The 16,112-nt window shown below is 38.6% G+C and overlaps 1 protein-coding gene across 1 annotated transcript in view; it reads left to right on the top strand.

The window, feature by feature from the left end:
- The window catches only part of ATAD2 (ATPase family AAA domain containing 2), a 28,715-nt gene that overhangs the window by 5,507 nt on the left and 7,096 nt on the right, over positions 1–16,112 (top strand). Inside the window, exons 4-20 of the mRNA XM_033155810.1 lie at positions 260–428; positions 1,354–1,456; positions 1,715–1,805; positions 2,495–2,599; positions 2,944–3,061; positions 3,704–3,808; positions 4,702–4,810; positions 5,035–5,150; positions 5,539–5,713; positions 5,793–5,881; positions 6,804–6,963; positions 7,931–8,021; positions 8,880–9,191; positions 10,265–10,391; positions 11,073–11,259; positions 15,305–15,490; positions 15,909–16,044. Of these exons, the coding sequence (XP_033011701.1) occupies positions 260–428; positions 1,354–1,456; positions 1,715–1,805; positions 2,495–2,599; positions 2,944–3,061; positions 3,704–3,808; positions 4,702–4,810; positions 5,035–5,150; positions 5,539–5,713; positions 5,793–5,881; positions 6,804–6,963; positions 7,931–8,021; positions 8,880–9,191; positions 10,265–10,391; positions 11,073–11,259; positions 15,305–15,490; positions 15,909–16,044 (2,379 nt within the window). The remainder of the gene's footprint in view (positions 1–259; positions 429–1,353; positions 1,457–1,714; positions 1,806–2,494; positions 2,600–2,943; positions 3,062–3,703; positions 3,809–4,701; positions 4,811–5,034; positions 5,151–5,538; positions 5,714–5,792; positions 5,882–6,803; positions 6,964–7,930; positions 8,022–8,879; positions 9,192–10,264; positions 10,392–11,072; positions 11,260–15,304; positions 15,491–15,908; positions 16,045–16,112) is intronic.

Here is a 16,112-nt window from a genome sequence, read left to right as displayed (position 1 = left end):
TATATTTTAATGTTTTCTTTTGGTAATGAGAGCCAGTTGCTCCTGGATTTGATTTTAGTTTGCTCCCAGAAATATTGCATCCAAACATCAGTTTTGAAAAACCTCACAGAAATACATGATCGACATCATAAGAAGTACTTAGGATTACTGCATAAACTTATTTTTGAAACAATTCTCGACGCCAAAGAATAATGCGTAAAAATCTGTTCTTTATGTATGCCAACAGACTAATGAAAAGAATGTTTGTTTTAAAACATAGGAACTGTAGTTCATGTCACAAGGTCTTTGAAAACAGGAGTAAATTCGAAGTCTGGTGAACATGTTGCAGAAGAAAATGGGGATGTTGAAGTCCGCCGCAGTTGCAGAATTAGGCGAAGCCGCTTTAGTACTATGAACCAGTCCGTTTTGTTTGACAAGCTTATTACAAAGTAAGGACTTTATATATTGTCAAAATGCCTTGAAAAGGCATTTTCATGAACAACTGGTAGAAATGAAAATTTTGTGAAACACATGGTATTTCCCCACTTTTAATTTCTGATTGCTGCTTCTTATATTATACTGGATAGCTCTATAACTACAAGAGTAACTTTTCAGGGATTAGAATGTTCTGTAGTGGAAAGAGGGAACTTAATAGTTACGTTGAGTGTACATGTGGCTCTGCATAGTAGCATAGTAGCCTGTTTATGTTGTTTATTGGTATGTTTATATTGTTACTATAGTTTTTATTGCTAAAATTCAGTTTAAAAGATCCTGCCCTCTGTCAACCAACCAGGTTTATATCGTAAGTTCAATACTGTATTACTATTGTTATCATTAAGCTTACAATATAAACATGGCGGACGAAACTGGGTGGGAATTTTTATTGAATTTTACTATTTTGATGTTGTTGTGTTCCTTTATTACCATATATTTTTTTATTGCTGTGAAGTGTCCTGATGCCAAATATGATGAAAAATAGTATAGAAGCACTCAAAATAAGAGTAAATCTTTTAGTTCAAACCTTAATGGTAAATAAAAATAAACATTTATTAACACTTACGGATTCATGCTCCGATTTCCCATTCTACCAGCAACTGCTTTAATGGTTTCTTAGTATTCTTGTAAGATAGGGTGTTATCTTTGTGATTTGTGCTTGAATAATAGAAAGTTCTGCTATTTCACTTTCAGATGGGACTGTAGTAAAATTATTTTATCTTGCTGCCATCCATTTCAAACCTTGCATGTATTTTTTTAAGAGTTAGTTTCATATTCGCATAACCTGTTAGCACAGCACAACAGCTTGTTCTGTTTAACTGATTTGTGTTTTAAATTATTTTTCATGTTCTGTTTGATTACATATTGCACTTTATCAAGCACTGCAGAAGCTGTACTACAAAAAATGGATGATATGAAGAAGATGCGCCGGCGAAGAATGCTGGATTTGGAAGATCTTGGAGTGTTTAATGATGGAACAGAGGTACATGTATATACAGATTGTGTAAAAGAATAATATTTCTTGCTATTATTCTTTCTTTGTTAAATATGTATTTTGCAATTTTAACTTCACCTTTGCTTGCACCCTGAGCAAAAGGGATGGAGATGGAAAGCTTAAACATTTATTCCTTTGTGTTTTGCTACTTTTATTGGAGCTGGCCTTGAAGCTGATAGTTTCATTGCGTGTATGATACATGTCATGGGATGCCTTGAATTACATGTTTTCACTTGTTATTACTAGGAAAACCTTAATGTGTACTCAAGAGGAAAACCAAAAAGAGCAATCCAAAGGATTGATGAAGAAACCACTGATAACCAAGATGGAAGTGCAGGTTATTGTGCTACTTTAACTTTTTAGAGCTATATTCTGTTTTATTATTTTAATACAATGCAGTACAATGTAGCCATTTCATCATACTTTTATGTTTTGAGCAGGTGAATTGGTATACTCCAATAGGATAAAAAATTATGCTTCATTTTGGAACCTGTTTGTTTTTTTAAAAAAAGTTTTTATTGTTTTTCAGTATAACAAAATACAAATTAGACCAACTAACTTTTATACACAATGGGGAACCTTTTTGTTTATAGAAACATCCTTCACCGTAGACATTTAGAAAATGACATGTGGAGATGGTAGTTAATTACTCGAAAAATCCATTTAGTTTGTAGTACTAAACTCACAAAATTTATTAGGATTTCTGAGGAGATGCTATTACAGCAGGCATCCCCAACCTTCGGCCCTCCAGATGTTTTGGACTACAATTTCCATCATCTCTGACCACTGGTCCTGTTAGCAAGTGATCATGGGAGTTGTAGGCCAAAATATCTGGAGGGCTGAAGGTTGGGGGTGCCTGTATTACAGTCTCTTAAAAAAAAAAAACAAATTGAAATAGCTTTTACTGTAGTGAAGCTGTTATTCCTAATCCAAGATTGGCAGTGTCTAACTGCATTTATAGCCCTAGAATCTGCTGTAAGTCAAGTAAGTTTCATTCTTTAAGCTAAAGATAATTCTGTTATTTAGAATCTTCAGAAGAAGGTGAAGACCATGAAGATGGAGAAGATAATCAAAAGCGTTACGACCTTAGACAGCGGAAAACGGTTGTGCGTTATCAGGCCTCACCAGAAAGTAGGTGTTCTCTATACCATCTTTCCCTGGAGTTTATTTACCCTTGCAAATTATATTTGGAAAGCTTCGTTATTTTGGTATATCAACCCCTGTTTTGTTTTTGCTTTTTTTGGCTGTCTTTACGTTTTGCCACACAATTATACATGCTTTCACTAGGTGACTACTAGAAAATCTTCCAGTTTGAAAAGTCTTGTCCCAGAAATGAAAACACAAACTTAGTTCATGTTAGAACTAAACTTAGCATATAAGTGCGCGATATTCCAAAATTTTGAAATTTTATATTCTCATCAGTTAATACGTAAGGGAAAACATGTAACTGTTCTAACTTTGATGTTTGTTAATAGAACCAAGGCACCAAAGGAAGCCCAAATTATTTTATCCTGATGCTGCTTCTCCAGTGAGACGAAGATTTTCCTTCAGCCCTGTGGGATCAAGGAGTCCTTATTGTAAGAAGATTAACAGGTTTGTTGATTTGTTGTGACTAGTGCTCCAGTATTATCAGTGCATAAATGTTTTCTCTCCTCCTGACTTACTCAACAACTAGACTATATGGTTTCAAATCAGCTGCACTTTCCTCCAGTTGCACTTGCTGTTATGACTTTGTCATCTGTAGCAAATTATGTAGAGAGCATGGTAATTTGTGTTTCTGTTTGAATGGGGAGTATGTGTTAGCTTTCTGGTCTCTCTGAAGCTCAATTCATAGTGTTGGCTTTGACTGAAAATCTTAATGGCTTAGCCCTAATGTAAATCAGACACTGGGAAGTAGGTATTATCTGACCAGTGAGAGGGAGACATGTAAACATTAGTTGTATTCCAGTGTTGCTCAGCGCAGGCAGGATCATTAATATTTCTACACTGTCATTCAGGAGTCTGCCCCTCCCAGAAAGCATTATCAAAGAATTTATGGTTGTGTTAGTAGGTGCTCTTAATCCATGGACACTGACTCCTGCCTACTCCCTCCCACAAAACACATCTGCATTCAGCTTACCCACTTCGCTAATACATGGAATACCGGTAATTTGGATGCCTTAACTGGCTGTGTAAATTAATTGCACAATTTTTCACAGTGCCTACTTAACAGTTTTTGTCTTCCAATTAAAACAGACGAAAGCATGCGATTCATAATAGTGATTCTACATCTTCATCTTCTGATGATGAGCAATGCTTTGAAAGGCGTAGGAAACGAAGTCGGAGCAAAGCATTAAGCAGGTATCCTGCAACTTTTGGACTCAGAATAACAATGTACATATTATGCATTCTTATCTAGCTCAGTGGTTCCCAAACATATTCCCAATAGACCACCTGAAAATTGCTGAGGGTCTTGGCAGACTACTTTTTCTGCCTGTTGTGGCAGTTGTAATGTGTTGTACTACATCAGGATTTCCCAAACTTTGATCTTCAGCTGTTTTTGTACTACAACTTCCATCATTCCTAGCTAGCAGGACCAGTGGTCAGGGATAATGGGAATTGTAGTCCAAAAACAGCTGGAGACGCAAATTTGGGAACTTGTGTACTAGATGCTGCATGATTTTTAATGTTACTTTTACAGGCACACCACAAACCACCTGAATTTAACTTAAAATCACAGTTTGGGAGTCCCTGATCTGGATACTAGATGATTAAAACATTGTTAATAAGAAACCTAGATAATTCTGGTTCTTCAGATTAAATAATTTGTTCAGAGGAGACATAGGACTGGATTTGACATAATAATTGCACTAGCATGAGGCAGGGCAATGAGTCATGCTAGTGCAGCAGGGCTCCCCGCTTCCCCTGCACCTTTTGAAATCAGTGGGTTTTTTTGGGGGGGGTAGAATAAAGTGTGGGAGAAGGAGAAGAGAGATTGTTCCATCTGGGAAGCAGAAATGCTTTCACGGACAGAATGATTGTACAGCATTGAATTTCACCCACAATATTAATAACAACTGTTTTACATTTAGCTTATGTAGATTCTACAGTATTTTACAGATAATATGGGGTAGATTTCTAATTTGAAATTACATCTCATACTTTTGCTAAATTAAAGGCAACCCCATTTCCATGTTTCAATATGAACTTGTTCCTTCTCTATTACTTAAAATGACTCTTATTTCTCAAATTAGGTGCCTTCCACTAAACTTTAGGAAAGATGAGTTGAAGGGAATCCACAAGGATCGAATGAAAATTGGAGCAAGCCTGGCTGATGTTGATCCAATGCAAATAGATTCTTCAGTGAGTGTTTAATTTCCTAGTTTCTTAAGTACATTTTGTTATTAACCACTCTCTTAACATAAGCACAGCTTTTCAAGTTTTGCTGATTAACCTGAATGGGAGCTGTGTAGCTGTTTTGTTCATTTAAGTACCCATTATTATTTTTTAAAGACTTCTGTAATGAGGTTTAATTATTCACTTCTGTGTTTTGTTGACCTTCATTTGTTAATTCTGCTTCTCCTTAGGTCCAGTTTGATAGTGTGGGTGGACTCTCTAGCCATATTTCAGCTTTAAAGGAGATGGTGGTTTTCCCACTACTTTATCCAGAAGTGTTTGAGAGATTCAAAATTCAGCCTCCAAGGTAGGAAGCAAACATTTTGTTTGCAGGATGACAGTGAACTTACCCAATTGTAAACTTTCATCTTCTGTTCATGATTGCTAGGGTTTTTTTTTTAGCCTGCTCTCCACACAAGATTACTTTTTGCATAGTTAATGCCTTTTGCATAGATGCAGCATGTTCATACATTTTTTTCAACACAATGCCAGCAGACTGCAAGTTGCTTTTTTAAATGGGGAGAGAGGAATATTGAAATCAATAGTTGGTGGGACCCAGAAGAGGGGAGGGGATGAAATCTCTGTTAGGCAGACAGAAATTCATAAGCATATTTAATGAGGTTAGCTTAAATTATATTTTGAAAATTATGAAACATTCTACTAACCAAAACATTGCAATTTCATACTTTTAATAGGGGCTGCCTCTTCTATGGTCCACCAGGTACTGGAAAAACTCTTGTTGCCAGGGCACTTGCTAATGAGTGTAGTAAGGGTGATAGAAGAGTTGCATTTTTCATGAGAAAAGGTGCTGACTGCCTCAGTAAATGGGTGGGAGAATCTGAACGACAGCTTCGTTTATTATTTGATCAGGTAATTATACTTTTAACTTACTCTATAGTATATTCTGTATAGCGCCTTCAGAATTTCTACATTTGAGCTTTTGTTTTAGGCCTTTCAGATGCGTCCTTCAATTATATTCTTCGATGAAATAGATGGTCTTGCTCCTGTACGATCCAGTAGGCAAGATCAAATTCACAGGTACAATTTTGTTTGTTTTCTGTTTGTCTTCCAATCTCCTGAACTTTTTCCCTAAATAAATTACTTCTTATACAAATACTCTTACGACAAGTCACTGTTTCCATTGTAGATTTGTAAGCTTTAAATTTTGTGATGTGCTTAAAGCACCTTTGTATTTAACCAATTGCCTAAAGTTAGTAACAGTTCTTCCTGGCAAATGATATGTAAGCCTCCAGGTATGCAGGCAGACTTTTGTGTGTGTACTGCAACATTGGTTTAGTACACACACACACACACTCTGTGAGTTGTGTTAGAGCACAAATTTGAGGTTCAGCAACACTATCCTGTCTCATAGCAGTTCCAAGAACTGGTTTATGTGTTACCTACCGGTATGTGGCATCATGACAGGAATATAAGATCTGCTAATGTGGAATATTTTGACAGTGTTGCCAGGTCTTGAGGAAGTGCAGCTCTGGCATGATTTTGTCCCGTTTGAAATATTTGTCCCATGTAACTAATTGACTCTCACATACGTTATTTTATCTTTGATAAGTCAAAACTTCATTTGAAATTTCAGTGAGTGTTTATAGTTTGAGAACAGCTTTCTATTACAAAGTAAAGTTATGTTTCCTTTTAATTGGATCTCTTCAGTGGGTAGAAAATGATACAGGCTTGGACCCCAAGTTACTGCTGCACAAGCCAAAATGCCTTCCACTTGCAGATTAAATGAGGGTTGCTTATTTCTCACAAACACCCAGTCTTCATCTGTATGCTGCCCCATAGACATGAAAAAGTTGAGTGTCCCCTGGCCCAAGAGTCAGTTTTCTAGAGCAACAGGGATTGCAGGTGGGGCTAAGGACAATGGTTTCTTCCTTCTGGTTGTGCCAGCAGAATCTTGCCCAAGCCACAGTGGATAAAATTATTTTTGTTTTGTTTTTGAAAGTTCTATCGTGTCTACATTACTTGCACTGATGGATGGCTTAGACAACAGAGGTGAGATTGTGGTGATTGGAGCTACCAATAGATTGGATTCTATAGATCCTGCTTTGCGAAGGCCTGGACGTTTCGATAGAGAATTCATTTTCAACTTGCCAGATAAAGATGTAAGACTCCATTTTTTTCATGCATATTTGGCTTTAACCTACCCAGAGTCAGGCAGGGGGTGGAAGTTGATTTCTACTTAAAATTGTTCTGGTAGGCTAACATGAGAGGAGTGGAGAACACTAACATGTGAAAAGTGTGGGCATAGACAGCTGGTGCCACTTCACAAATCCCAAATGCAATCCAGATGATATAGGTTCTGCTGTAGCAACTGGGAATTTGGTTTTCTGTAACAAAAATGAATGAATGAATCTTATGATAGTAAAAATAAATCATAAGATAGTAAGGTACCAAGAACCATGTACTTTGAATTCCCTGGAAAGTCCTTTATCCTGAAATAACTGTTTAAAATATTGCTTCTGAGAAACATGGTTAGAAAAGTGTACGTAAGGCATACTGGCTGTGACTGATTGAGTGCAACAGGTTCGCCATCTCTGCTCCATCCACTATTTACACCATGCATGGTTTTATAAACCTCTGTCAGGTACTCCTCCTTAATAACTTTCTCAAACATGAAAAGCTTGAACACTAACCTTTTTCTGGAATTATATATGGGAGCATGCAGTAAATAGTGGGACAACATCCCACTGCTTAGGACAGGCAGGTTGGGGTCAGAAGATGCAAAATGGTTGCATCAGCCAGCTCTTCAGTCTGCCTCTAGTTCCTTCCTCGCTTTGTCTTGCGACTGAGCATTTCTGAACTCCTCCTTACTCCTTCATTCATTGTTGTTCATTTTTTCCCTTGCCATCTCCAAATTCCTTACTACCGGTACTTTTAATTTTGTTTTGCTTGTTTTCTGTGTTTTCCTTTTTAAACCAAATTTAAAAACTCCCCACCCCAGGACATTTGTAAATAGTGTAATACTGAAAATGTTGGTTACTGTAACTAGAAAGGAAGATATTTGAAAGGGAAATATATGTGTAGTCTTTTGAAACTAGATGTATTTGAAATACATGTTTGTGTTTCTAGGCAAGGAGAGAGATCCTTAAGATTCACACCCGAGAATGGTTGCCTAAGCCATCGGAGATGTTCCTTGAAGAGTTAGCTGAAAAAAGTGTTGGTAAGATGATGATGATGATAAAACTTTTGACAGTTTGAGAATAGACTTCTGCCATCTCTGCAGAACCCTCTTAACAATATTTTGTATTTACCTGCTTATTAACCAAAACACTGGTTTCACATTTAAAAAAAAAATAAACCTTGAAATTTGCAATTTATGCCATCGTTCCCTCTTTTTCTGATGGTGAAGTATAATAGCGTTTACTCCCACTGCACAACAAAGGTCTCAATAGTACAGTCAGTCTTTAGGACACTCCCCCCCCCCCAAAAAAAAGAACAACAACAACAACCCGGAAACAGTCCAGTGAGGACTGAGTATGCTCGGTGGCCATGGAATACGTTGTGTACAGAATGTTGTTGAATGCTATTTAATCAAAGAATACAACTGCTACATATAGCAATGGCATGCAAAGTAACACATCCATTCTGTGGGGCTTGCTTTTATATTGTAGCACACATACTAGGCAAATGTTACAAATGCATGGTAGGCACCAGCTGTTCATTCTTTACATCAGCACCATATGAAACTTCTATAAGATATAACTAATAATAATAATAAATTTTTATTTATACCCCACCCTCCCCGGCCAGGGCTGGGCTCAGGGTGGCTAACACCGAATATAAACTACAATAAAACATAATAGAAAAAAGAAGAAAACAGTTACCGGTAATTAAAATACAGCTTAAAATAGGCAACGTACGATCTGCGTTTCTTATACTGCATGGAATTGGCCTAAATAACCTCTAGTTTTGAGACAGGAAGAATTATTTAATCTTTTGTATGATTAGATCTTTGTGTGGCTTATAAGACTATTTGCAGGCCCTATAATTTCATACAGGTGTGCTTTTCCTTTTGTAGGGTACTGTGGTGCTGACATTAAATCCATATGTGCTGAAGCAGCTTTGTGTGCCTTGCGCCGACGTTATCCTCAGATTTACACCAGCAGTGTCAAGTTGCAGTTGGATATCTCTTCTATTAACATAACAGCTAATGATTTTGTGGTGGCTATGCAAAAGACCATACCTGCTTCTCAGAGGGCAGTGACATCACCTGGCCAAGCACTCTCCAACATTTCCAAACCACTACTTGAAAATACACTTCAAAGAATCCTGGAAGTCTTACAGAATGTCTTTCCACATGCAGAACTGGCACAGAAAGGCGGAAAGTCAGGTATGTGCACATTTATTTACATTGATGGGGGGGTGAGTGAATATCGTATCTAATTAATCTGATGTGGTATACAGAACTGAAACTTGAAATTTTCCTCCCCTTTGAGAATTGCTCTTTTTTGCAAGCCAAAAACAGAAAACTACTAAAACTTGTGAGGAACGGAAGCTTCAGATTGATTATTTATCAAATAAATGGCTTTGGAAGGTACAGAGCCATTTCTGCCACTCCCCAGAAGACAGAAAATATAATAGGGGCACAAATGGTCCAACAACCGTAAGCTAGTGGAAGGCACTCTGTGCCAGCAGGGCCATTGAACCTCAAGCAACAGTAAAGGATCCAGGGGTACCACCTGCGCCTTCAGAGGCAGTGTCACATCATCAAGAGCAGGCAGTCTCCCATCCATCTGGTCTGGGGAACCACCCACTAACAGTGCCTCAGTCTTATCTAGATTGAGCTTCATTTTGTCGTGAATCATAGCATACTTTATTTAAAACATTTCTTCATCAATAATAGGTTCAATAGTATGAAAAAAATTGTTCATACAATATACAACTACAAGATAAGTGTAAACAATTTAGTGCAGCAATATACAACAAAATAAAAATAGATAAAAACCCATAAACTTAAAAAGCACAGTAAAGCAAAATTCCAACTAAAATATAATCCAAAATTCCTTGGCAAATGGGAAGGTGCTGAAATAATTGTTGTATTGGTGTTGTACTTCCCTCGTTGGGGAGGGCATTCCAGAATTTGGGCACTTGCCAGCATTTCATAGAATCAGAATTGTAATGCAGGAAATTTTTTGCACAACATGGGGCTCGAACCCTTGACCCTAAGATTAAGAGTCTAATTGTCTACTGACTGAGCTATCAGTCAGGAAGCTCCTTTATATTTGCTCTTCATTCGCAGAGTTATTCTGTTTGTTTAATATCACTTGGCTTCTTGGCATTATTAGTAAAGTTTCCTTAAGCATTTTAGGTTACTGTATTTATGCAGAGTTGAATCACCAGGCCTTAGAAATCAGGTACAATATTCCAAAGGAAATAATGTAGAGTTGTTGTTGTTTTTCTAAGATTTTGCTGGTCAGGTATTTGACAATGACTTGCTGTACAGTGATGAAGAGGAACTATCAGTTTCTGAAACTGCACCTTCTCAGAAAATATATGATAAACGAAAAGAAATGTTCCTGATTTTTAGCAGGTATGTGATAAAAGATTGCAGTTGTTGGCTGGTTGGTCTTTAAAGGAAATTTCGTTATTTTCACACTTGAGGTGTTTGATTTCTTATGCTTGCTCCCTCATTCTCTCTGATGAGCAGTACTGAGGCTTGAAGGGTGGGCTGTCATTCAGTAATGACCTCCCTTCAGTGCCTGCCACTGGGGTGGGGAGGGGCTTTGCAGGTGTCAAGGGGAATGTTGAATGGCCTCCTGAAAGTTCTGGAGAAACGGGAAGTTCCTTACTATAAATTTATGTTACACAAGTCATGCCATGTGCCATTTCTGGGATCAACTCTGGTGATTCTGTTTTGCCATAGCTTTGTAGCTTCTGCCAATGGCATACATGTGTGGGAGATAGCTTCCTAAATCCCTGCCTATTTCCTTTCATGCTGTATATCACTTGATTTATTTTACTTGTGCTAATTTATATTAAGCTGTAGCTTAGTGTGTTTTTGTATTGTAGTTGGGGGTTGTTGGTTCAGGGGATTTGGAGCAGCTCCTCGCCTTCCCCCCCCCCCAAAAAAAATCTAGGGAAATAAAAAATTGTTGACTCTGGCTGTGGATTCCAATAGGCTCTGTCCTCCTGAGGATGTGAGGTGCCTTCCAGGAAACCCAAAGGAAGAAAATCTCATGATAGAAAAATTTATTTTTCTCATTTCTTATAGAAATGCTTATCACCAGCCAACCTCTTGCCGACCAAGACTTTTAATAGCAGGAGAACCAGGATTTGGACAAGCCTCTCATTTGGCTCCGGCAGTGATACATGCTTTGGAAAAGTTCACTGTGTATACACTAGACCTTTCCATTCTCTTTGGAACCAGTGCCAAAACACCTGAAGAAACATGTGCACAGGTATTTCAGCTTTGTAGTATTACTACTTGAGTGAGGCTAACAGAACAGATTTTTTCAGCAAATCCTGAAAACATTTCCACTTTCTGTTGTTGTTGTTCAGTCGTTCAGTCGTGTCCGACTCTTCGTGACCCCATGGACCAGAGCACGCCAGGCACGCCTATCCTTCACTGCCTCTCGCAGTTTGGCCAGACTCATGTTAGTAGCTTCGAGAACACTGTCCAACCATCTCATCCTCTGTCGTCCCCTTCTCCTTGTGCCCTCCATCTTCCCCAACATCAGGGTCTTTTCTAGGGAGTCTTCTCTTCTCATGAGGTGGCCAAAGTACTGGAGCCTCAACTTCAGGATCTGTCCTTCTAGTGAGCACTCAGGGCTGATTTCTTTGAGAATGGATAGGTTTGATCTTCTTGCAGTCCATGGGACTCTCAAGAGTCTCCTCCAGCACCATAATTCAAAAGCATCAATTCTTCGGCGATCAGCCTTCTTTATGGTCCAGCTGTCACTTCCGTACATTACTACTGGGAAAACCATAGCTTTAACTATACGGACCTTTGTCGGCAAGGTGATGTCTCTGCTTTTTAAGATGCTGTCTAGGTTTGTCATTGCTTTTCTCCCAAGAAGCAGGCGTCTTCTAATTTCGTGACTGCTGTCACCATCTGCAGTGATCATGGAACCCAAGAAAGTGAAATCTCTCACTGCCTCCATTTCTTCCCCTTCTATTTGCCAGGAGGTGATGGGACCAGTGGCCATGATCTTAGTTTTTTTGATGTTGAGCTTCAGACCATATTTTGCGCTCTCCTCTTTCACCCTCATTAAAAGGTTCTTTAATTCCTCCTCACTTTCTGCCATCAAGGTAGTATCATCAGCATATCTGAGGTTGTTGATATTTTTTCCGGCAATCTTAATTCCGGTTGGGGATTCATCCAGTCCAGCCTTTCGCATGATGAATTCTGCATATAAGTTAAATAAGCAGGGAGACAATATACAGCCTTGTCATACTCCTTTCCCAATTTTGAACCAATCAGTTCCATATCCAGTTCTAACTGTAGCTTGTTGTCCCACATAGAGATTTCTCAGGAGACAAATGAGGTGATCCGGCACTCCCATTTCTTTAAGAACTTGCCATAGTTTGTTGCGGTCGACACAGTCAAATGCTTTTGCGTAGTCAATGAAGCAGAAGTAGATGTTTTTCTGGAACTCTCTAGCTTTCTCCATAATCCAGCGCATGTTTGCAATTTGGTCTCTGGTTCCTCTGCCCCTTCAAAATCCAGCTTGCACTTCTGGGAGTTCTCGGTCCACATACTGCTTAAGCCTGCCTTGTAGAATTTTAAGCATAACCTTGCTAGCGTGTGAAATGAGTGCGATTGTGCGGTAGTTGGAGCATTCTTTGGCACTGCCCTTCTTTGGGATTGGGATGTAGACTGATCTTCTCCAATCCTCTGGCCACTGCTGAGTTTTCCAAATTTGCTGGCATATTGAGTGTAGCACCTTAACAGCATCATCTTTTAAAAATTTTAATAGTTCAGCTGGAATATCATCGCTTCCACTGGCCTTGTTGTTAGTGAGGCTTTCTAAGGCCCATTTGACTTCACTCTCCAGGATGTCTGGCTCAAGGTCAGCAACCACATTACCTGGGGTGTATGACACCTCCGTATCTTTCTGGTATAATTCCTCTGTGTATTCTTGCCACCTCTTCTTGATATCTTCTGCTTCTGTTAGGTCCTTTCCACTTTTGTCCTTAATTGTGGTAATCTTTGTACGAAATGTTCCTTTCATATCTCCAATTTTCTTGAACAAATCTCTGGTTTTTCCCATTCTGTTATTTTCTTCTATTTCTTTGCATTGCTCGTTTAGAAAGGCCCTCTTGTCTCTCCTTGCTATTCTTTGGAAATCTGCATTCAATTTCCTGTATCTTTCACATCTCCTTCGCATTTTGCTTGTCTTCTCTCCCCCGCTATTTGTAAGGCCTCATTGGACAGCCACTTTGCTTTCTTGCATTTCTTTTTCATTGGGATGGTTTTCGTTGCTGTCTCCTGTATAATGTTACGAGCCTCCATCCACAGTTCTTCAGGCACTCTATCCACCAAATCTAAATCCTTAAACCTGTTCTTCACTTCAAATGTGTATTCATAAGGAATTTGATTTAGATTGTATCTTACTGGCCCAGTGGTTTTTCCTACTTTCTTCAGTTTAAGCTGGAATTTTGCTATAAGAAGCTGATGATCTGAGCCACAGTCAGCTCCAGGTCTTGTTTTCGCTGAGTGTATAGAGCTTCTCCATCTTTGGCTGCAGAGAATATAATCAATCTGATTTCGATGTTGCCCATCTGATGATGTCCATGTGTAGAGTCGTCTCTTGTGTTGTTGGAAAAGAGTGTTTGTGATGACCAGCTTGTTCTCTTGACAGAACTCTATTAGCCTTTGCCCTGCTTCATTTTGAACTCCAAGGCCAAACTTGCCAGTTGTTCCTTTTATCTCTTGACTCCCTACTTTAGCATTCCAATCCCCTATAATGAGAAGAACATCCTTCTTTGGTGTCATTTCTATAAGGTGTTGTAAGTCTTCATAGAATTGATCAATTTCAGTTTCTTCAGCACTGGTAGTTGGTGCATAAATTTGGATTGCTGTGATGTTAAAAGGTCTGCCTTGGATTCGTATCGAGATCATTCTATCATTTTTGAAATTGCATCCCAGTACAGCTTTCGCCACTCTTTTGTTGACTATGAGGGCCACTCCATTTCTTTTACGGGATTCCTGCCCACAGTAGTAGATATGATAGTCATCCGAACTGAATTCGCCCATTCCTGTCCATTTTAGTTCACTGATGCCTAGGATGTCAATGTTTATTCTTGCCATCTCATTTTTTACCACATCCAGCTTTCCAAGGTTCATGGTTCTTACATTCCAGGTTCCTATGCAATACTTTTCTTTACAGCATTGGACTTTCCTTTCGCTTCCAGGCATATCTGCAGCTGAGCGTCCTTTCGGCTTTGGCCCAGCCGCTTCATCAGCTCTGGAACTACTTGTACTTGTCCTCTGCTCTTCCCCAGTAGCAAGTTGGACGCCTTCCGACCTGAGGGGCTCATCTTCCAGCGTCATATCTTTTATATGCCTATTGTCTTTGTCCATGGAGTTTTCTTGGCAGGGATACTGGAGTGGGTTGCCAGTTCCTCCTCCAGGTGGATCACGTTTGGTCCAAACTCTCCACTATGACCTGTCCATCTTGACCTGCCCATAGCTTCCCTGAGTAATTCAAGCCCCTTCGCCGCGACAAGGCAGTGATCCACTTTCTGGTGGTAGAGAATTCTAGAGAACTGGAATGTCAGACCATCTTCCACATGTGGGTGGGAGGTTTCTTTGCCCCATAGGAATGGTTTGTTTGTTTGGCCAAGGTTTGAGAATTATGGTTAACAATATGAATGCTGCTTTTCTTCAGTCATGCTTCTAACATGATGCAACTCAAGGCAGTATTTCCATCTCAGCAGACCCAGAAAAACTTACGGTACTTCAGGGTTGCTACATATTCCTTCAGACAATCCCTCGTATCTTTTAGTATTGTACTGTTTACATCTGAATTGTTTATAATTAATCTGGTTAACAGATGACTAGTATATTTGATTTCAAGTGCCTTCCAGAAAATAGTGATGAATTTAAATAAAGATTAATGAGAGCGGCAAGAAAAGGGGTATGGACAAGTGACTTGCTCACTTTCAGAAAATACCACTGAGAAAATGTGTATTGCTAAAGCAAATTTGGCAGTATGCTGATTGTTCCTTCCTGTTTTTATAGATTTTTGTTTTAGCTTATATTTTGTTTTTTTTCTGTTCTATCAGCCATTTTTGGGAATTAGCGCAGATAGGCAGGCAGTAACTATTTTGATTTTGGGAATCTGAGAAAATCTGGTGGGGGCTGGTCCCAAAATTAACAAATTTGGGGAATGGGAGCGGTTAATGGTTTTGATTTTGGTGTCTTTCAGGCAAAAAAGTCATGATTAAAGGACAAATGTGCTAATGACCTGTCAGCTGATCATTCTTCTTGTGTTTTACTAGTTAATATGTGAAGCCAAGAGAACAGCTCCAAGTATAATATACATTCCAAATATTCATTTGTGGTGGGAGACAATTGGGCAAACGCTGCAAGCTACATTTATTGCACTGCTACAGAACATTCCATCTTTTGCTCCAATTTTGCTCCTTGCAACATCAGATGTACATCATGCATCTTTGCCAGATGAGGTACTTTATGTCATTGAATTCATAGGGTATCTCTGATCCAAAGTTTTCTTTTTCTAACTTAAGCATTTGATTTCTTTTATAAATAATAAATAAAGATGAATGAGTATTTAATGTTTGCCAAATATTTCTGAACATGAAAGCAATTAGGGAATACTTAGGCTATCAAGAAAATTGCAATGCTCTATTACTGCTTACAGAACAGAAGCATTCCAACACAACTAGTAAATTTCCAGTTAAAATAAATTGAAATTAGATTTATTTATATCTGCCAAGTTTTGAGCTAAAGTTTTTTTGTTCAGATCCTCAGTATTAAGTATTAGTAGTTTAATAGCCCTGGAACTCAGATCTTTTCTGTCACTTTCAACACTCTTATTTCCTTCTCACAAGAACTTGTACATTTCATATTCATTTATTTAAGGTACAAGAATTGTTTGACAAAGCGTATGGAGAAGTTTTTGATGTCTGCTTGCCTAGTGCTGACGAGAGAAGAAAGTTTTTTGAGAATTTAATTCTTCACCAAGCTGCTAAACAACCTGCATCAAAAAAGAAAGCAGGTTAGTATGTGCAACAGATAAAACTAGAAAGCCCTGTAAAGGTGATGGGATGTTGAAAATAACTGCAG

Source organism: Lacerta agilis, chromosome 7 (genome assembly GCF_009819535.1).
Source record: "Lacerta agilis isolate rLacAgi1 chromosome 7, rLacAgi1.pri, whole genome shotgun sequence".
NCBI lineage: Eukaryota > Metazoa > Chordata > Lepidosauria > Squamata > Lacertidae > Lacerta > Lacerta agilis.
Note: the sequence above shows the minus strand (reverse complement) of the source record. Positions and strands in the feature narration are given on the sequence as shown.